General features: G+C 39.4%; 1 protein-coding gene across 1 annotated transcript in view; it reads right to left on the bottom strand.

Annotated features, from left to right (window-relative positions):
• LOC116672137 (roundabout homolog 2) overlaps nucleotides 1-23,477 on the bottom strand; it is a 68,397-nt gene that overhangs the window by 13,412 nt on the left and 31,508 nt on the right. The window contains 13 exon segments of the mRNA XM_032503785.1: nucleotides 375-591; nucleotides 800-921; nucleotides 1,242-1,408; nucleotides 4,623-4,791; nucleotides 4,996-5,077; nucleotides 8,488-8,693; nucleotides 9,672-9,843; nucleotides 11,743-11,867; nucleotides 11,941-11,947; nucleotides 17,472-17,547; nucleotides 17,549-17,581; nucleotides 18,904-19,042; nucleotides 19,119-19,239. Of these exon segments, the coding sequence (XP_032359676.1) occupies nucleotides 375-591; nucleotides 800-921; nucleotides 1,242-1,408; nucleotides 4,623-4,791; nucleotides 4,996-5,077; nucleotides 8,488-8,693; nucleotides 9,672-9,843; nucleotides 11,743-11,867; nucleotides 11,941-11,947; nucleotides 17,472-17,547; nucleotides 17,549-17,581; nucleotides 18,904-19,042; nucleotides 19,119-19,239 (1,636 nt within the window).

Below are 23,477 nucleotides of genomic sequence, written 5' to 3' on the forward strand. Positions count from 1 at the left end.
AATCCAATTAAATGTTCTGTAACAATTTATTTATTTTATTTATTTATCTTTGGAACCGTTATTCTCGATATCACATTTGTGTGTGTTCAGTAGACCTGCTGTGCACAGATTTGTTTCCATTTACACTTGCAAATGAACTCATTTAAAGTGTAGCAACTGAACACTGTCTCTGTATTACTTCCCAAATTGCGTAGTTATTTCAAGGAAAACTTTTAGAAATGAATAAGAATTTAACATATGGACCATCAAGTTAACAACTTTGATGAATTCCTTTACGGGACAATCATACCAACAGCTAATCTAATAATCCCTGAGCTTCACATGATAATTCCAGTTCTATGCTATTGACAAAGTTATTGATAAGCATGTCCTACCCTCCTCAGGCGTACGCAGCAGGACCATGAGGCTGTCGTGTCCCTGTAACTCATTGAAGTAAGGGCGAATCTTGATCTCGTACTCCGTGTTACTGTGCAGATCTACCAAGATGAGGCTGTGGTCAGACGTGGCCTCCACATCCTGGACCAACCAGGAGCTCCCGATGGTCCGGTAAAATATCCGATAACCCTGCACGTACCGGGACTGAAAGGCCACCTGAGAAAAGTTGGAGAGACAAGAAGAAGAAGAAACCAAGTTTACATGAGTAATGACAAGCAGAACCAGCTGTGTCTGCACTTCAAATGAATGTGTTTGTGTCACGTAATGTTTGGTGGTTTTGAGGTTAATTCTTGGAGAAAAGCGTGTCCTCCGCACTGCAAGCCGACATTGGGGAACTTTTTAATGAGCCAAGTATTCAACTCACAGTCCAAGAAATCCTGGCGCTGGTAGGAGACAGAACCACAGGCTTCTGCAGGTAGACAGACACCTCCCCTAACTCCCTCTGCACCTGTCTGTGGTCCACACCTTGTTCTGTAGGACTTCCATCTGACACAACAAAGAAATCCTGTCAAATCCAAGGCGCGTAAACAGCCGGATAGCAATTATTCAGCAAAAAAAAAATACAGCTAAGCTTTTTGATGAAATTCAGCAGCGCTCAAGGCAAAGGAGAATCACACTGGGAAAGCAAATTAGTTTTTAGACTGCACATGAAAAGCAAGTTTTTTTTTAAAAACCTCATTATCTTGGTGCCAGCCTCAGTATCTCTAATGTCTTTCTTCAAAACTATAAACTAAAATAAAGATTGAACAGACTTTTGCGCGAGAGTATAATCAGAAAAAGATGAGTTTTTGTTTAATACAACGGACCCTGCGTCCTGACAGGCTCGGAGATGGGGCTGGGGTCACTGAGGCCGTAGGAGTTGACGGCTCGGACGATGAAGAGATACACCGTGTTGGGGAAGAGTCCGACCACCGTGTGCCTCTCCTGCTTCACGTGGTCCGCCACCGTTTGCCAGGTGCTGCCCACTGATTGGCTGAAGGGAAAGAAACAAGACAGTTAATCCTTGTGTTGTCTTCCCTTTAACCATGAACCATGAATGTCATTCCAGGTCAAAATTCCAGGTCAAAATTAATATTTTTTGTGCTTTTCCAACACTTTTGTCATTTTTTCTGATTTATTTGTCACTTTTTAAAATGCTCTTGGCGCTTTTTTAAAAACCTGAGCTGGTTTAATAATAGGTTTTACACTTATTTCTTGAATTTATGGTCAACAAAACCTAATTTATATCAAATTATTCATAAGTTTTTAGTTATAAAGATAGAAATTATGAATTCTTTTGACTACTAGTTAAGATCAGAGGATGTTGAGTGGATCACAGATGGGTAGATGTCAAATTTGAGTCCGGATACTGTTTTGAAGCCATTAAAAAAAAAAAAATTCAAATGCCATAAGACTAAATAAAACACCCAAAACATTCAATGAAAGTAATGTTGAATGGAATCATCCATGTTTTTTTCGGGCAATTTGGTTGAAAGAAATCCACATTCATGATATCAAACCCTTTGAAATGGGACAGTTTGACCCGAGGACAAGACAAGGGTTAAAAGATTTCTTAAAATCTCTCTGTCTTGTGATCATGGTTTAACTATGCCAATATAATCTTTTTTTCTATACATATACCAAGATTTGGAATGAAATTCCACATCACATCAGAACACTATCATCCATCATATATTCATTTTCAAAAAGGCCAAACAGCACTGTCTGTATTTGTTTCGCCCAGCTGATGTCTTGTCTAAATGTCTTTGTCCTTATGTAACTGTATTGTTGTTTTGGTTGTCCAAATTTCTCTAGTCCATATTGATGTCCTGTACAAACATCTGTCCCGACGTGCTGTACCATGTTTTATGTTTCTGCAGAACAGGAACCTGCTGAAAACCAGTTTTAAACTGAGTCAGGCCCGTTAATATTGTAATGTAATGTAATGTTACTTTTAACTTTCCTGTGTAATAACTATGAATGAATGAATGAAATTGTCAGTTTAAAAGACTGCATTTGGTTTTTCTTTCCCTATGTAGGGATTTGGGGGAATGTAAGATGATAGCGTCACACTTGAGGTCAAGATCTTTGTCAGTAGGATCTTAAATTTCAACAGGAAAACTTATTTTTTTCCTCCTGCTGCTATCTCTATCTCAACGTGATAATGAAGCACGGCTTCATTATTACGTTGAGATAACAACATAATGGGTTTGATTGCTGAAAGCCCGACAGCAGACAGCATAACGGAAGAGAGATCTAAATTTGACATAATAGGGAAAATCCCAAGTTTATTGCATTTTGAAAACATTTGTTGCTATCTTTGTGATTATGAGAAAACAAAGTTATCTGATTCATTTTTTGGATCAGAAAAGGCCCACCGCCCTTTCCCAGAGCACAAGCTAACAGTCCTAGTCCATATTAATATATTTTTTTTTATTTGACATCAAACACATTCGAGAACATTTTTTCTTAGATAGATGACTTAAACAGTTAACAGATCATTAAAATCGAAGGTAATTACTTTAATATCAATTTACTTTTCAATTAACCGCTTATTAGTTGGTGTCCTAAAGCAATAGTTTGAGATATTGGGAAATACAGCTAATTCACTTATACGCTTTCGAGTTCGATGAGAAGACGGATACCACTCTCAGACTTCCATCTAACTCTCACAAAAATGCACAAAAATGTCAGAAATATATATTTTTTTAAACACAGGACTGTGTGAGAAAAAGCAAAGCAATCCAACCACAATCATCGATTGGCGCTGCCATGGCTCACAGCCATTATTAGATGATGAAAACTTGAATCTTGAATAAATCCGCTGAGTGTTGGATCTATGAGATTCTGTTTGTCTAAAATACATGGCTGGTCTCAGCTGGCAGACAACTCCAATGACAGGTGGTTGTAACGTCAGCTTCTGACTGGGTCCTGCAAGGAGAGGACAGCCTGATGCTGTGCAGGGACGGGGGACTATCAGACAGCACGAGCACAATTTAACTTTTCCTTCAACTCCTTGGAGAGGAAAATAGCGAGGTAATTATAACAAGCAGGCCACACCGTTTACCCATCATCCTTTTTCCCCTTCTCACTAAATGTTCTCCAAGAGTAACACTTTTACCATTTCAATAGCATTGTCCCGCTTCCTTTAAAAGCTGCATCTGTAAATGGATTTGGAGTAGAAACAGTGGCTGCTTTTACATAAATCCTCCTTCAGTATATCTTCTCTTTTAAATTAAAAATAGAAACAAAAGTGTTATGTACTGTATACATTATACAAGTAGTACATATAACAGAAACATATTGGTTTGCACTTCCTCACTTCCTTTACTTTGGTGGTGGTGGTGGTGGAGCTTGCAACAGTGAGTGGATCTTCATCATCGGCTCTGCGTGCAAGTCTACAACAAGGAGCTGGATTTTTGTGTGTTTGTGTGGGTACACTTGGCCTGTGCCCTCTCTCCTACTTCTGTAATGAGTGGACTCTCCAACTGGGCTAGCATCCCCTCCTTCCTTCGCCCCAGGACAGGACAGAGCTGCCGAGCTGCCCGCTGCAGTAATTGTCTCTTCTTTCACTCACTGTCTGTCTCACTGAAGCCCCTAGTTGGTTGTTAGAACTGCTATGGCTCTCCACGGGATTGCCACGGCTAAATACTGATGCAATGAGTGTCAAGGTTTCACTTCTGGACGTTGCTTAACAGAACTGTCTCTCCCTCAGAGAGAGATGAGTCATTCCCCAACTCTAATAACTCGCAATGAAGAAGACCTCATTATGTGTGAATAGTCAGAATAGGCCTACTGACAAAATAAAAAGAGTGTGGATACAGTTGAAAAAGCTACAGATACTAACTCTGTTTTGGACGGATTCAACAAACGAGTTAAAACGTGTTCATTTGTGAGTTTTAAAGGTGTTTTTCAGTCTTCCTGCTTAACTAAGCTAACAAGCTGCAGTAGCTTCATATTGAACAGACATAGCATATGAAATTGTTATCAATTTTCTTATCTAACTCTCAGCAAGAAAGCAAATATGCATATTTCCCAAAAAACATCCAAGTATCCTTTAACAAGTCTACAATCATGAAAACATCTGTTTTATGCTTTTAATGATATATTTTAATAGATACAGCTTTTCAGATTACAAGGCCTGGTCTGACTATACAAACTCAAAGTGTTTTTTAAAGGTGTTCCTGCAACAGTGTGTCGTTGTGTACCTGAAGGCCTCGATGATGTAGGAGGTGACGGCGGCCCCACCTTCATGAGGGTTGGACAGCCACGTGAGGGTGACGGTGTTTTTGGTCACCTCTGTCACTACAGGCTTCTGCGGAGGCCCCGGGAGCTGGATGAACTCAGATGCTCTGGATGAAGAAGAAACTCCATCCCCTGTCGCACAAACCAGAGATTGATTCTCATCAATCTCATCAATTTTGGCTGAAACTAGAGAGGGATTTTTTCTTTTATGGCTACAGACTGGGCTCTTATGAAGAACACCGGCAGTAGTTTCTGAGGCATTGAGGTTTAGTGTGAGAGCAACGGAGTGTAAAGTGTATCAGAGAGACAGAGTGCGGAGAGTTTAGGGGGGAGTACCTCTGACAGTCAGCATCCCGCTCCAGCTCGTCTCCCCTGTGGCGCTGAATACCACGCATGTGTACATCCCCGAGTCTGCATCCTGTTGAACAGCAGTTAACATTTGAGACAGACACCCAGAAAAACAGGAGAGAGAACAAATGCTGCAAGCAGTTACTCATTTTTGAAGGATGGATTGGATCTTTTTAGATGACTGAAAGAATGTGTAGATCAAGAACACCTACGGAAAAGTCATCCTATTCTCAATCTGTCTGGCAGTACTATACATTAACTGTAAGTATTGTGCTTACTGCACAGAATTTGCAGCACTTCCATATTATGCTAGTTTGTACTTCTGCATTTCAAATGTTAAATACAGCTTGTTTTACTTAACTACATTCAACTTACATGTTCAGGTACTGGTTTCTGTACTTTACAGATTTATTTGAAAGTATAATGTAGCCACAACGTTACACGTAACATGTGGTTTACATGTTAGTGCATCCTAATAAAACATAATTGTGATGCCCCTATGGTGTCATTTTGGAGTGGTTTTGCTGTGGAGGTGTGTTTCTGTTTCTTTAACAATTTTTCCAAAAAGGTAACGTGGATGGTTCCCAACAACACTCCTCACAAGTTAAATTAATAACAGTTCACTACTCTTATTTAATTTGTGTTTTTTTTGTCAATTTTAGAGCATTTGGAGAAAAACAATTGGTAAAAGAAGAAAAAAGGGACTAAAATGTGAACAAAAGTCAAAAAAAGTAACACATTTTTTTTTTATTTTATTTGTGGAAAGACCCACAAAAATTTCAAAAGGCTCAGGAAACACTGACAAACGTTGAGAAAGTGACAAAATCCTCGGGGGAAAGCCACAAGAGGGTCGAAAAATACGACCATTACCTTGAAAAGGTTTTTTACTTTAAATTTCGACTCAGAAAAACAAAGATTTCCAGGTCGGCGGGAAGACAACACGAGGGTTAAACTGCAGTATACTCTGGCGTTCTCCACAGGCACCCCGGGGTTTGGTTTGGTCATGTTGGCCTAGGTTTGTGTTTTGCGGTTTTGGGACTGCCTGCGCCAGGTCATGGTCATGAAAGTAAACTAATGCTTTATACAAGTTGGTAAATTCCAAATCATGTCATTCTAACTTCCAATCCAAGACGTTTTCATCAAGTAATCATGTAACTATCGAGAAAACAAGAATTCCCAAAAGGAGATGCTCTGTTTGAACATGAGTAATTATTCTTTCATCATTCATTTATTATTGGACACAGTTCCTTACTTGCTCATCCATCAGTTACGGAGCAACATTAGCATTCATTCACTTTTAGCTCCGTTTTTGGCCTCAGCCAACTCCTGAGGGAAATATCTGGATATATATTTAGCTGCTAAATACTCCATTATGTTTACCAGCTCGTCTATAATTTTGTCTGTCTGCTTTTACACTGGAAACAGCTGCTTCATGCTGCTGAGAGCAGTGAGAGTCAAACCCAGCACATTAAAGTGATGAAACCTGAGCAATAAACTGACAGACACTAAAATGCTCTGTTGAGCTGGGGGGGGGGGGGTCATAATTCTGTTTTATATAAAGGATATGAATACTTCTTTGACCACTGCTGCCTGATTTTTTAATTCAAATGTAATCCACACTTGCCTGCACTCACTCGGTGGTGGGATGTAACTTTACTCCATTGAGTACAATTACTCAAGTACTGTACTTAAGTACAAATCTGAAGTACTTTTACCTTACTTGAGTATTTTCTTTTAATGCTACTTTCTACTATTACTCCACTACACTTCAGAGGGAAATATTGTACTTTTTACTCCACTAATCCGACAGCTTTTGTTACTAGTTACTTTACAAATAGGATTTCTTTGCAGGCAAACACACATTCTATAAAATATGATGTTTTGTTATACATTAGAACTGATCTAACACTTGTACATTTTCCTAATGATGCTCACATACGTTTACTTAAGTAACATTTTCAATGCAGGGCTTTTACTTATTACAAAATATTTTTACAGTGTGGCATTAGTACTTTTACTTAAGTGAAGGATCTGAATACTTCTTCCAACACAGCTCAGTAGGCAGAGCTCCATTGCTACAAACCATGAAGCAACACACCAAACTGAACTGTACCTGGCCTAATTCTGCTTATATAAAGGATATGAATACTTCTTTGACCATTGCTGTCTAATTTTCCATCATTCATAAATTTAAATGTAATCCATGCTTGCCTACACTCATTCAGTGGTGGGATGCAACTTAGTACAATTACTCAAGTACTGTACTTAAGTACAAATCTGAAGTACTTTTACCTTACTTGAGTATTTTCTTTTCATGCTACTTTCTACTATTACTCCACTACACTTCAGAGGGAAATATTGTACTTTTTACTAGGTACTTTTACTTAAGTGAAGGATCTGAGTACTTCTTCCACCACAGCTCAGTAGTCAAAGCTCCATTGCTACAAACCATGAGGCACCACACCAAACTCTACTGTACCTGCCCTCCTGTATACATTATGCCCTGTACAGTACATGCCTTCATGCTTCACTGATACCCTAGCGTTGGCTCCAGCCCGGTCCTGGCTGAGAGCCAGTCTGCTGGAACCGTCATCAGCCCGTATGAGATCATCCACCGCAGTGCTGACCTCTGGCTGACAGACAGCACAGCGTGTGGGCAGGTGAACTCCTTTAGATGACTTCAACTGCTGCTAAAATATTGATGGTGGGTAGGCATCAGCAGGGTAAATATTTTTAGTTCCTGACTTGTCATCTACATTTCCCCTCGTCTTTTTTCCCCTTGTAATCCCCTTGATGCCACACTAATGCATCTCTTCTGTTCCATTGAGTCCATTGGCATGGCAGATTTCCCCAGCCTCAGTGGTGCATTGGACCAAACCTTAATGCTCCAAGTCTGCTCAGCACCAGTGGGGGAAAGAGGATGAAAGAGGAAGTGGGAGGAAGTGGAGAAGAATAGTCTGAACAGGAGATTTAATTAAAAGCCGGTCAGATGATTAATCATCTATCGCCAGTCAATTAATGAAAACGATGCTGCTTTGGCTCCGTCCTGCGTGCACTCGCTGACCTCCAGGAGGGGTTAAAGCACAAAGGGGCTCCCGACTGCTCTTCCATCAAAGTAGAACACATTAACATTTACAAACAAGCACCTTCATTAACATTACAATTACACACCGGATGAGCACATAACTGCACTGCAGAGATATGCTCTGCCTCAGAGAGATTGGTCTTTGAAACTTAATCTCACCTTAATTTTACAAATGAAAATAAAATTAATATTGGAAAAGGGAGGAAAAAAAAGCATGTTGCAATGTAGGCTGCAGAGAAAGTGAAAGAGATCAGACAGGGAGTTTTCATACTGTTCTGTGCAGTCACACAGTGAGTTTTTCCTTTAGTTTATCAGCAAAGCTCATCCTTTTCACGCCCTTTCTAATATATGACACACACATGCACACACACACACACACACACACACTCACACACCTTTATGTCTGTGATTTGCAAACTGCCATTCTCCATCAAGGTCAGTCGAGGTTTGTTTCCCAGAAGTCTCTCTCCATCCTTCTCCCATGAAATCTTCACCGAGGGTCCTCCGATTACACGGCAGTGCAGCTGCGCCGTCGCACCCCGAGATACAGTCTGATTGGCCGGTCCTTGGCGAATAATCGGCGGCACGCGACCTGAAGGACCTGCCAGTTTGAGGGGAGAGGAGGCAGAATATGATGTCTGTCTTCTGATTTGATTGTTGTGAATCTGTTACATACCCTTCTGTAAAAACTCTGAACAAAGCCTCTCTCATCTGCTTTAATTGGTATCATAAATTTGTCTCATAATGTGTTACACTGTGTTCTTTCCTGAAGATTTATTTGCATACCTTGAGTTAAATTTCTCCTTTCCTCTGGTGCCTCTTTCTATCTATCTACTCCCATGTCATCGAAGTAAGAGTAGATACAATTTTAGAAAACGTATGTATTCTTGTGTATCTCATTTAAAATCATGAACTGAACACTGCTTTGTGTCACTTTGTTCATAACTGCTGATAGATAGATAGATAGATAGATAGATAGATAGATAGATAGATAGATAGATAGATAGATAGATAGATAGATAGATAGATATATAGATAGATATTTATTTATTTATTTATTTTATTTATAAAATGGGAAATTACAGTGTTATCGCAGCAAAATCAGTCACACAGCACAGAATATAAATATAATGAAATACTAGTATACAATGTACATACATACAATATATGTGAAATAATAATAGGAAAGACCAAAAAAAAAAGAAATTGACCAAAAACGTGCACATTTTTTGCAAAGTACTGGAGAAAAGTGGTGAAAAACATATTTGTAGGGCATACAAAAGGCCTATGAAAAATAAGATTATGAAATTAAAGGGTGAGAGTACTGCAGATGCTTAGTAGGCGAAACATAATATGCTGCATAAAAATAAAAACAAGCAGTTTACAAGCAGCCTGAGGAAGAACATTAAGCCTAAAATGCATTGCTCATCCAGCATGGGGTCTCTAACTATGCTCTTTCCTGGTCTTTATGAGTCATATTGTTATGCACCTACTTAGTAATTAATATGTTTTCTTCCCATTAGCTGAGTAGAGAATAAAGAATAAACCTCAAACGTTAGTGTGTGGACTGAAGTCTCACCTCCCTCCACCTCCAGCAGGGCCTTGGTCAACACACTTCCTGCTACACTGATGGCCTGGCAGATGTAGAAACCAGAGTCCTCAGGGTGGACGTCAGTGATGGTGAGGTCTCCGCTCATGGAGACCGAGTAACGGCCAGACTGCGACGGGGGCTGGCCGGGGAACAACAACATCTAAACACACAGAGATAGCAAGATAAGATATCATTTAAAAGCAATTGCATTGTGTCTATTCTTCAGTTAACTAATTCATAATTTAATCTTGGTGGACCAACAGGCCGATGTCACCACTAGCGTGGCTGAAACAAACTGGGAGAGATTGTTGTGTAGCTCCCTGCTGAATTTCTTTATATATTGTTCTTTGGTTCAGTTATCTTTGGTATATTATAACTTTTGCATAATCACAGATAAACACATAGTTTGGTAAGATACTGAAATGTCCTCTGTTGTTAGTAGCCCTGAACCTTTCAGGTGCTTCTCTTCTGTATAGAGCTCAACAGTCCCGCCCCTCCTTCAAGAGAACTTGGGTTCCAGAAATAAATTTCCCATTGATTTCTCCCATTGACGTCTGGAAAAATCTGTATGTAAAGAGTTTTAAACCATGCCATAGGCTAACCAGCTACGACGTGACTCATAATCATACAACATATCATTTCGAGTGAAAAAACAGCAGAAAAACTAAAACAAAGTCAAAGGTAAAAGACTCTCAGTCAAAACTACTGGGATCGTACTTCCGTCCTTCACAATAAAAATGACATGATTTAACAACTCTGAATTATGCAATAAAAGCTCTTTAATTTCCAGTACGGTAAAACTATTTTCACTTTAATATACCAATTAGACAAGTAAATGTCCATGTACATGTATGAAAACTACATACTGTAGATTGATGGGTATAGATCAAGTCTGCTGGTGACGATCGGAATTGGAAAGTACGGCAAACGAGTGGTGTCGCAACATGGACTCAGGGACACTAGTCCTCTCTGCACCCTGTTCACATGTCCGTATTTGTTGGTTACTGTAGACACATCCTAGTTTTACATTTGAGTACCTCTCACCAATTCATCTCCCATGCAACGGATCTATCAGCTTTAAAGGGGCACATGATTAACTTGTAACCAATTAGAAATGAGTGAGTGGGCTACAGGTGTTTTTGGGATGATTAACAGACGTTTTATAGCTGTCCCATTCTGTTTTTCTGTAAGTGAGATGGATGTGAACAAGGGGGAAGGGATCCACATCAATCCATTCAGCCATCCATTTCATTCCTCTAAGAGGCTTAGACTTTGGTGGAGGGACTAAGGTTATAAGGCTACAGATAATCCCCCAAATACAGCAAAAAGCTCCACAAACAGCCAAGCCATGCCCTAACCATCCTGCAGACGGAAGCATATTCACAAAATCTGTAGCTAAACTTCCTGTATGCTCTCTGACAAACCTCTAAAACCATCTGAAGCTGCTCCTCCAAGTCATTGATCCCGGTTGCTGTTGAGCAACAGGGTATTTATAGTTAAGTACAATGTGGAAGGAGGACAGTGTTTGTCTACAGGTTTGTCCTGAAGACGCAGTTTTCACACCTGGTGTCCATCCAGCCACCTCTCCTTCTTCTTTTCTACCCCCACCCCCTCTTCATCACAACTCTCTTACACTGCGGCCGCAAGCGGGAGAAACATTCTCGCCAACGCAATACCACAATGCCTTCCAACACTTTGTCTCTAGTCATATTTCAGGGCCAAATGCAAATGTGCCACATTCTTTTGTTCGCCTCTCAATTATTTCTCTTTGAATGTGTGTTAATAAGTGTGAGAGTCTTGAAAAAAAGTGTGAGGAAAAAGTATGATTAAATCGGACAAAACCTGTTCATGTTGCGGTGAGTTGTCCTCGCCTTTAAAACAAAGAAGGTGTGAAAACTTGAAGCTTGTGGAAATGACACAGTATGAGTAAGGTTCACAAATATCCCCAAACACCCATCATTAATACGTTCTCATCCAGTGATTCAAACACCAGTTTTAGTAGATGTTGCTGCAGTATTGAGCGTTAGAGGCCGTCTTGCTCCCTGCTCCAGTCTCTTACCTGGCTGCCCTCTTTCTGCCAGAAGATGGCAGGTGGGGGGTTTCCTGTGGTGCCACATTGGAAAGTGACGCTCCTCCCCTGGCTGGCAATCTGGTCTCGGGGCTTTGTGGCAATCTGAGGTGGTACTGGAGGAGGAAAGAAGTGTGGCCACCCATTAAAAGCTGTACTGTTTCCACTGCATTTGCTCTGTATTACCACTGTGCACCTGATCTTCTGACCAGGGGTGAAAGAAGTGTTCATTTCCTTTTACTGAACCCTCATGTTGTCCTCGGGTCAAATTGACCAGTTTTCCTATATCAATGTTCTTTATAAACTACTCAATTGTAATTACCCAAAATAACATGATTGATTCCACACAAAGCTCTTTGGGATGGGGGATTTTGATGAATTTAGCGGGGTCTTATTCAATTTTATAGCATTTTTTAAAAAATTAAGAAGTTTTGAAATAGTATTGAGTAAAAGTTGACATATTCCAGTCTGTGATTATCCATCAACATACAAATTTCTTTAATTTTAGTTAATATAATTCCTAATTTCTGCTTTTCTTACTCATACATTAGGGATAATTTCCTATAAATGACGTTTATTGACCATAACTTTGAAAATAACTGTAAAGCTAAAGTTAATAATTTAGTGTTATCTAGTGTTAAAAACGTCAAAAGTGACAAACGTTGAAAAAAAGCGTCAAAAGTGATAAAAAAAAAGGGACAAAAATTGAGAAAAAGTTAAAAACATCGATAAAAAGCGTCAACATATGTGTTGATTTTTAATTTTGACGGGAAGACAACACAAGGGTTAAAGTAAAAGTACAAGTACAACAATGTAAAAATTCTTCGTCACATGTAAAGGTCCTTCGGTGAAAGGGTAAAAGTTTATCAGAAAAAATGGGGTTTAAAAAGAAAAAGGGTTATTTAAAAAAGTCCCTTTTTGTCCAGAAAAAATAGGGTAAAAACAAATTTAATTTAAAACTTTCTTTTTTTGGGTAACAGCTTTTTTAAGGGGCATTTAACTAGGGGTCAAGGGGAGCTTACTATTCCCCTTACGCAACACCAGAGTGGGTCCTAACCAATTTTTGGGCCCCCCAAAGGAGTCACAAGATAATTGGGGGGTCGTGAAAAGGAAGACAAGAAAACAAACCCTTTTTTGGGTTTTGTGAATTTTTGATTTTTTCCCCTTTTTGGGCCCCTTGAACAGGTATTTCAACCCCCAAACAGCCCTAAAACAGGGAAATCCCCCGGGGAAACCCCCCAAAAAGTGTTGGTTTTTTGTAAAAGGGCTCAACCAAAAATTTTGGGAAAATCCCTAGTCCAAAACAATGCATTAAATTTTTTAAAAAAATTTCCTAACAGTTTGGGTGAATTTGGATATTTTTATTTTAGCTTTGTATTTTGGCCCCTTTTTAAAATAAAAAGCCCCCAATTTTTGGAATTAGCATTTAAATACACTTAACACTTTGCATCTGCTTTTAGTGCAAACATGTTACAAATACAATTACTGCTGTGATGCTACTAAAATAAATGTGCTTTTGAATTAAAATGTTAATCTCAAAAGTAACTCAGTAAGTAACTGTAGTAACACATGCATGTGAAGGCATTGATTGATTGACAGTTTTGAGTAAACACTCAGTACTCAGTTACTTTCCACCACTTCTTGGAAGCCTGATCTGTACTAATAAAGTACTCATCAGCCCTTAACAAGCAGAGATTTAAGAGTTGCCTCTTTAACCTTCCGAGCTTTTGATGCATCACTCCACCATCATCGCCTTCTCATCTTTAATGAGAGACATCACCTCTGTGTCCTCTGAAAATAACAAATCATCGCAGCGCTCGGCAGCGGCGTTCCGATGACATTTACTCGGTTATTTTGGGAAAGGTCTGGGCAGAGATGCCAATTTCCAGCTCGGGTCAGATCACTGCGTTAGCCATATCATCCCATCCTCTGTGGATTTACACTGACCACCGCCTTCTACCTCCCGTCTGAATAATTGGCTCACGCTTCCCGTAGGATGAGAAGCTCCTCTAGCCAGGATTCATCCTCGCTATAAATCTGAGAGCACATATGCACACACACACACACACACACACATACACACACACAGGAGAGCATGCAAACACATATTTGGCTCAAAAAGGAGGTATGTGAGTCATCTCTGTGTGTGTGTGTCGTAGTGTTCTCACTAAGAGCTTGTTTCCAAACACTGAATATTTCTCCCATTTTCATCAACATCAAAGTGTTTTGATTGTTTTTGTGAACTTACTTTTTTTGAGATGCTGCAATGTCTTTTATCAAATGTGATTGGTTAGTTTCATACACGATTACATGAAGATTCAGGGTCTGCCACAGGTTGAGAATTTACTTGTGGCAGTGGGGGGTGCAGGATGTGATGGCTGGGTTCAGCAATAAACTAGTCAAACGAAGGTGAAAAAAATGATGAGAATAAATCATCAGATAATTTAGAAGTGAAATAACTATTTACATATTAAACAAATTGGACTAAAAGCTGATTCAGATGAAAATATTGTTGAGCTATGCTGCATCTGACACAAGGGTGAGGAAAATATGGATTTTATATGCAATTTATAATAAATTTATTGAATACTGGATAATATAAATCAAACGAATTGTACTAATTTCTGCCTTTCTGCTGCTTAATATTCTGCTAAAGTACAAAATAAAAACAAATTGCTCTTTGAATTTTAAAGTGCTCCTATTCTGCTCATTTTCAGGTTCATAATTGCATTTAGAGGATTATCAGAATAGGTTTACGTGCTTTAATTTTCTAAAAACACCATATTTTGGTTTTACTGCACATTGCTGCAGCTCCTCTTTTCACCCTGTGTGTTGAGCTACAGTGTGAGACATCTCACTTCTGTTCCATCTTTGTTGCACATGCGCAGTACCTTGATAAGGACTACTAGCCAGTCAGGAGCAGAGTATGAGGGCCCTGACAGTACCTAGATAAGGACTACTAGCCAGTCAGAAGCAGAGTATGAGGGCCCTGACAGTACCTAGGTAAGGACTACTAGCCAGTCAGGAGCAGAGTATGAGGGCCCTGACAGTACCTAGGTAAGGACTACTAGCCAGTCAGAAGCAGAGTATGAGGGCCCTGACAGTACCTAGGTAAGGACTACTAGTCAGTCAGAAGCAGAGTATGAGGGCCCTGACAGTACCTAGGTAAGGACTACTAGCCAGTCAGAAGCAGAGTATGACGGCCCTGACTGTAGGTAAGGACTACTAGCCAGTCAGGAGCAGAGTATGAGGGCCCTGACAGTACCTAGGTAAGGACTACTAGCCAGTCAGAAGCAGAGTATGAGGGTCCTGACAGTACCTAGGTAAGGACTACTAGCCAGTCAGAAGCAGAGCATGAGGGCGTGCCCTGACAGTACCTAGGTAAGGACTACTAGCCAGTCAGGAGCAGAGTATGAGGGCCCTGACAGTACCTAGGTAAGGACTACTAGCCAGTCAGAAGCAGAGTATGAGGGTCCTGACAGTACCTAGGTAAGGACTACTAGCCAGTCAGAAGCACAGTATGAGGGCCCTGACAGGACCTAGGTAAGGACTACTAGCCAGTCAGAAGCAGAGTATGAGGGCCCTGACAGTACCTAGGTAAGGACTACTAGCCAGTCAGAAGCAGAGTATGAGGGTCCTGACAGTACCTAGGTAAGGACTACTAGCCAGTCAGAAGCAGAGTATGAAGGCCCTGACAGTACCTAGGTAAGGACTACTAGCCAGTCAGAAGCAGAGTATGAGGGCCCTGACAGTACCTAGGTAAGGACTACTAGCCAGTCAGAAGCAGAGCATGAGGGCGTGCCCTGACAGTACCTAGGTAAGGACTACTAGCCAGTCAGGAGCAGAGTATGAGGGCCCTGACAGTCCCTAGGTAAGGACTACTAGCCAGTCAGAAGCAGAGTATGAGTATCCTGACAGTACCTAGGTAAGGACTACTTGCCAGTCAGAAGCAGAGTATGAGGGTCCTGACAGTACCTAGGTAAGGACTACTAGCCAGTCAGACGCAGTTTGAGGCCATGTAAAAAGAAAAACTCCGTTGTTTGGGGAAAAACAAATGTAATTTGGGTTTTATCTACATGGGCTTGTCTCAATTTACCTGGGCGTTGCCCCCAAGCAGAACCTATGTATGGGAAACACTGATATTAAATAAAAAATAGATGGATATAGCAATGGATGCAAGCAAGAAAAACGTTATAATATTATAATGGTAAAATCAAGACAAGAGATGATACTACAACTACTAATACTACAGTATTACTTAAAGGGACACACATTCTACACACGAAAGGTAGCATAGCTGCTGTATGAGAAGTATTGATCAGCCATTAGAAACTGGAGCAGATTTAGTCAAATCAGAGAAGATAACTAATACAAATACTAACTCAAAAACAAGCCTGATGACATCACTATGACATAATCAGGGCTGTTTTTGAACTGAGCTTGACACCAAAAATGTAAAACCTAAATTTGAGAATCAAACAAGGGGCATGGAAGAAATATGTGGTTGTTTACTGGTCATGAAAGATGTAATGAAAAAAAAGTTGCATTATGGGAAATGTAGGATACAGTTGTTTTTAGCGCTACGGGAGTACAACTCAGGATCTCCTTTCATGCAATGATTTTGACAAGGATTTTTTTAAATCTTTATATTCTGTCTCATATGTTTCCCTTAATGTTAGGGAAAAGCTATTCTAAATGGCTGGAGTACCCCTTTAATCTTAACTCTATTATTATTCAGTATGTAAAAGGGTGTGTGTATTCACCTAAAAGGCTTAACAGTAATACAACAATAGTTGTCTTTTTAAATGACCAGCAATGTAACATGAGGTCAAATCATGTTCTCATTTAAAGATGAAGACCAAGACTTCCACTGAGTTGTAATTAAAATCCTTGCAGCTACAGTTGGTAGTTAAAAAGAGAGGGATTTAAATGGTGTCGTACTATCCTGACACACTCATCTCTGCAGAGCAGATGTGTGTTTTGATAGGAGTCCTTAATCTGCTGTGCATTAATTCAATGTGTCTGAGGCTTACCTAATGCCTGACTGCACTCACTCAGTGCCTAATGGAGGAACTTATTTACACCATTAGGCATTGCTTGTTGATTTGAAAAAAAAAACTATTAAAAATGGCATCCAGAAAAGAGCACCGCTTCAAAAACAAATTAACATAAAACAAAATGCCTTTTGTCAGAGAAGAATTAGATGGAAGGTGAACTTACGGAATGGGCCAACTGGAATGATGATAGGGTTTGAAACATGATGGAAAAATGGAAAAAAAATGAGAGGATAAAAGCCCTACAAAAAAAACACCCCCTAGCAGGGGAAAGAGAAAAAGAAAACACAAAAAAAGCAGAGTGAAAAAAACCGCTCGTTGGTTTTCATTTACACGAAAAAAAGATTAGTGGTGGATCTTTTGAGACATTAACCAAAACCACACGCGAAGGGGGGCAGAGGGGGGAGTCATTTTTTACTGGGACTGTTTGGGCCCTGGTTAAGCACCCCCCCAAAACATCGTAAAAGGGCTAATCCAACGGTTTAGCATAAGCCCGCACCACCCCGACGGGATCACAGAATCATTATCAAAACAGAAAATTTGGGACGGGACGGGAACCTTTTGATTTCTTTTCCCCTGTCTTATACATAAATGACTTTTTTATGCATGCCTAAGAAAGTGGGGGGGCCAAATTTACAATTTTCCTGTGTGTTTCTTCCCCGTGGCCCTCACCATGGCGAGGCCCTGGGTCTGCCCCACTGTTCTCAGATTGCGGGTCTCCCTTTCATCCTGCTTTTTCACCGAACAATGGGGCTTTCCCGTTGCGGATTTAAAACCTGGAGTGAGAAAAAAGAAAATGTAAGATTACAGAGAAGCTAGCCAAAGAAAATTAGCAACAAATTTCAGAATAAAAAAAAAATTGCCCAGAAGGGAAAAAGGGTTATTTATTTCTTGTCACACCTGGAAGGTTTTTTTTTTTTTTTTTCAAAACAATAACATCCCGAAAAAGACGGAACAATGTGCCTATCGCCTCAGATATTGTCACTATTTCTGGAAAAGTCTTAAAAGGGAAAATCAATTCAACCAAGATTCACTTAAATTTTGGGAAACGCATTTTTTTTGCATTGGTTTAAAATAAGTTAAAAAGGATTTGCAAGCACAATATTGAAAATCCAAATGAAAGGGGAAAGAATTCGCTGCTTTGTTTTGCAAGGTAATAAAAATAACCCTAAATTCACAATTTTTAGACTCACAAAAACCCCCTGAAAGCAAAAAATGAAAGAATACAAATAAAAAACCAAGAAAGTGGACATAAACAAATTACCAACATCATGCAGAGTTGGCATACAATTACCTTTTTTAAAAAGGACAAAGAACTATTGTGTATATGAATAAAAATTTAAATTGGAGCCAGAAGACAGTTAGCAAGCCCCAAGATAGTGGCTAAAAAAAAGCTAGCATTTTCTGGCCAAGGTAGCAAATCGGCCAAATATTAGTAGCTCCTGATTAAAATTAGCTTTTTTCCCCCTTTTATTAGTTTTACTAAATAAACCGCTACTCTCTCATATTTACCGGCATTAGCTTAGGGGATACAAACTTCCCCTCTAAAGCAAACCAAAATGTTGAACTATTCTTTTTAAAGATAATCTACTTTTTGTTTTACCTGCTTTACATTTAATTGTCCCATCATTCACTGTTAGGCATTAGGCACCATAATTGGACAATTTATTAAAGAGCCGTTGTAGAGCATGGAGGCAGAAAACATAACAAGATCATCTGCAGTAATTTATGAAAGGAATAAATTGTAGAATACCTATAATTTATAACCTCAGCTCAACATGGTGTTGGCTGTATAAGTGATTAGCTCTATAGAGTATCTCAAGAGTATATGTTGGAAAGTGAAAAAATGTCATAATTTAATAGGCTTAGCTAAATATACATCTAATGAATCCTCTTTGGTCTGATCCATTTATGAGTTTATATTAGCAGACTGATAGAAAGCTATGAATAAACAATTACTCCACATACGTTTTCTAGGTCACAAGTTAATAATCCAATGCATGACTCGTCTTTCATAAAGCTATATTTCTTATTCAGCCTCATAAGAACGTACAAGTCCGACTCTCTATTGGGCTGCGCTCGTGTCCGTCACACTCACCTCCCGCGGGGGAGCTCCCCTTCCTCTCGCCGCCATCGGACAGTGGGGGGGGGGTCTCCGTGGACCTCACACAGGAAGTCGACAGTCTCTTCCTCCATGACCACCTGGTTCACCGGCCTCCGTACCAACACAGGGCGCTCTGCAGGAAGACAGGAGACATCAAACAGCTCGTGTTGCTTAAAAGACCAAACACTGCTGCACAGCCAGTTACTCACCGTACACCACCAGCTCTGCAGGATCACTGTCCCTCTCTCCAACCATGTTGGTGCCCACACAAACGTACATGCCAGCGTCGCTCTTCGTGGTGTGAGAGATCAGCAGTTTGCCCCCGTGCATCTGAAAAACAGTACAGTACTGATCCAGTGAAGAGACAAGTGTCCACGGTGTCCTGGGTGAAGACAACAGTCCTAACATCTTTAAAAAGTAGCTAAAGATGCGTCTTTATAGTCCAGCTATTGTATCACATTCACGACTGCATTACGATGCTTTTGTTTTATTATAATGCACTATGGTTTATTGTGCTTTTTATGATCATGATTTGTTTAACCCTGGGGGCCCTGAGGCCCTTTTACAGTTTTAATTTCCGTCTGGATTATTTTTTAAAAAAGCTTGAAAACATCACCCCGTTGTCTACAGTCAAGATAGAACATCATTTTTTTAGGACAAACTGGGTTATTGGATATTTGGTTGCAGTGGGGTCACTTGCATGTTAAAATGGTTGTAGGCCTTAAAGATAAATAAATAAAAAAATATTAATTAATCTTCCAGATATGTATTGATATCGCAGACAGATAAGTAATGAATCAGCCATTTTCCATTCTAAAACACTTCTCATATGTCTTGGGAGTCACACTGTGAATAAATAATCATTATAACTTATACAGTTGACAAAATACATGTATTTTTTCCCAAAAAGTCAAGACGTTTTGCTCTCATGACATTTACTCATGCCAATAATAACATAATAATGTCATATTTATTGATATTACACCCACAGCAATGTCATACAAGCAAATATGTGTCTAAATAGTGCACCATTTGGCCTTCCATAGAGTCTATAGGCATTTTTGTCCCCTCTGGCCTTCCATACAAGAGGGGTGCCTTTATTTCCCATACATGGGCACGTACTTCCTGAAACAATAGACGGGAGAGACAGGGCAGAGATGGAGTGCTATATAAATAAACTTTACTTACTTACACTGCTCATCGTCATCATCACAGCCTTTAAAGCTTTAGTGCGTAACGTTTTGATATTAATAAACTTCCGGTACGTTCAAGCCATCGTCAAATGAGTTGCTTTAAAGCTAATTAACCCTCATGTAGTCTCCAGGTCAAATTGACCTGTTTTCCTATATCAATGTTCTTTTTAATTCCCCAAAATAACATGATTGATTCCACACAACGCTCTTTGGCAAGTACAAATCTCTACTTTCATTCATTTTGGGGCGTCTTATTCAATTTTATAGCATTTGAACAAACAGTTCAAGTGTTTTTGAAATAGTATCGAGTAAAAGTTGACATATTCTAGTCTGTGATTATCCATCAATGTTTGCTTTTCTAACTCAAACATTAGGTATAATTTCCTATAAATGAGATCTTCTTGACATAGCCATTCTGAGAAATCCAGAGAGAGTTGTGTGGACCTGACAGTCTTAACCCTCATGTTTTCTTATTGTCAAAATTGAAAATCAACACTTTTGTTGACGCTTTTTATCGAAGCTAAGCCGTTTCTAACTTTTTCTTACGTTTTTGTCCCTTTTTTCAACACTTTTGATGCTTTTTTTCAATGTTTGTCACCTTTTTATGACATTTTCAGCACTACGTAACACTAACTTATTAACTTTAGTTTTACAGTTATTTATGGTCAATAAACCTCATTTATAAGAAATTATAGCTAATGTTTGAGTTAGAAAAGCAGAAATTAGGAATTATTTAGACTAAAATTAAAGGAATGGAATTTGATGGATAATCACAGACTGGAATATGTCAACTTTTACTCAATACTATTTCAAATACATTTAAATTTTTCTTCAAATGCTATAAAATTGAACAAGACACCCCAAAATTAATGAAAGTTGAGATTTGTACTTGCTAAAGAGCGGTGTGTGGAATCAATCATGTTATTTTGGGGAATTAAAAAGAACATTGATATAGGACAACATGGGGACAACATCAGGACAACATGGGGGTTAAGTAAAGGGTCTGATCACTTCCTCCACCACAGCTTCTTTTATCTAACTGCTTGTGATTTCCTACATTTGGACAAAAAAATGATTTTAAAAACTGTCGCCAGCTGTTGATTTTACACAAGAGAGGACAGAACAAAAATGACAGCAAAATCCAAGAAGTGTTCTGGTCCACAGGAAACCATGGCATTGATTATGGTCTGTTGAAACTATTACCAGTGTTAATAAGTGACTGATGGATAATGAATGATGATAATAAATGGCTTCACAAAGAAGCTCCAAAGGAAAAGCCGTCTTCTAGATGACATTTCTTGTCAGATTGTTCATTTATGTTCATATTAGCTATTGTTTGCCCATTTAAAATCCTAATCTCCCCATTAAAAGATAAGAATGGTGATATTCTATATTTTTGTTATTGTCAAAAAAGACCAAAAAAAAAACAAAAATGCATCAGGATGTCTCTTAATACTTTCTGACTTACCTATCCTGTCACTAGCTATGTTTCCATCCACACATTTTTATCCAAATTAAGTGATATTGAATACAAAATGCTTTATGTAAACTTCGATGGAATTTCATGAATGTTAACTCAAAGGAAATTCGGTCTCGGTCTCATCTGATTTTCTCTTGATCGATATACGGCTTACGCGATAAATGCCGATGAAAACGTTATTTGTCAAAATAAATAATGTTTTGCGATTAACAAGGCCATTTGTTCCTACTGAAGACATCAAAAGGTGAATCTAACATGACATACTTTTATAACAGCTGGGCATAATGACTTAGTTTGGGGACTAGTTTCAGTTATAGATTCACACACTAATTGGCATTAAAGCTGCAGTAGGGAGTTCTGAGAAAACGTGGACTTAGCCTAAAAATTGGAACAAGCACACCTCACAGGTCCCTCCCCCTTGCTCTCTGCTGCGCCACGGCTCCCCCCCCACAGCGGGGCCTGCCGTGAACGCGCAGGCTAGTAAGCAGGGCCACCGATGCTTTCCACATCCTCATGGACAATACAGGGGATTTATTCTGAGGAGGGTATAGCTTATGTAAACAATTTGCTTATAGAAATTATTTCTATTTTGTAAATTTTTTTCAATAAAAAGGGTTTAAAAGGATTTTTCATGGAATCGCTCATTTGTGAGAACAAAAGTAGCACGTTACACAGTGCATTGCTGAATTACCTTTTGGATCAATTTAAAACCGTAAACTTTCAGTAGGAATGATGAATCAGCGAGGAAGCTCAATAAGCCAAGGAATAACATCTTAGAAATATGTCTTAGGTTTTATTAGAATATGGGTAAAATAAATCAGCTTTTTTTGCAAAGTACTCCTGCACAAGGAAATACTGAACATTTTGATTTGGACTGAAAGACGATTCCTTCACGTGCCTCTGTGTCTGGGGCCATGTCCGACCTGTTGAAGGAGCACAAAGAATTTGTGTCAGACATTTGATTTACAAATTACATCCTGAGGGGGAAGAAAACGTGTTTAAAAAATAATCAAAAGTAGAAGTCTGCCTTGCCAAACGTTGATGGGGACAGCGCACAATTAAACTAGTTCCACCAGAGCTAAGCTACAGTTATTGTGATCGACAAAAAAACATTTTGGCTTACTAAATGTAGGTATCGAAACAATATTACTTGTACTGAGGGTGAAGGAGTTAGCAAGTAAAGTTAATCTTCACCTGCTACAACAGTCCTGCCGTGCCACAAGCTAACAAGCTAACTGTTAGACTTAGCAACAAGCTACGGAGTAAACTGAGATTTGCGCTATCACCAGTGTACTGAAAGTGAACTGTAACCATCGATATCTTAGTTGTGTGGTTCTTAAAAAATGAAACAAATCCAGCAGGGATACTTACATGTCAAGCAGAAATGTGGCTAACGCTAGCTCAGAATCCGTGTCAGGAGGCGTAGCTCCCTCCACCTCTGAAAAGCCGCTTCGATGTTGACCCTCGTTTTATTTCAGGCTCGGTTTAATTTTTTTCTTTTTAGCTCGCTTTTCGTCATCGGTCTTCTTCTGTTTGCCCGACTTTGTTTTCCGAGCAGGTGTCACTCGAGAAATTGGCAGTTTTCCTGAAAAGTTGTTTCTCCGCGATTAGCACAGCTGCAGTGCACTAGCAATCTTGAGCTCGAACGGCGGTACGCGAGCTGCGTGAAGCTGACACCCCACCCACGTCAAAAAATTCAGCAAATAGTCTGAATGGTTAGTGCTCCGTTTGTGCAGGTTTGTTCCGTTAAAATTTTCGTTTGTGCAGTTTTGGTTTCTGAGATATTAAAAATTATTTTTTAGCTCCATCTAGAGTTCACCATCCCCCCATATTGCTCCAAAACAAACCAAAGTGGGCTAGTTCGTTAGTGCTCCGTTTGTGCAGGTTTGTGCCGT

Source organism: Etheostoma spectabile, chromosome 3 (genome assembly GCF_008692095.1).
Source record: "Etheostoma spectabile isolate EspeVRDwgs_2016 chromosome 3, UIUC_Espe_1.0, whole genome shotgun sequence".
NCBI classification, from domain to species: Eukaryota; Metazoa; Chordata; class Actinopteri; order Perciformes; family Percidae; genus Etheostoma; species Etheostoma spectabile.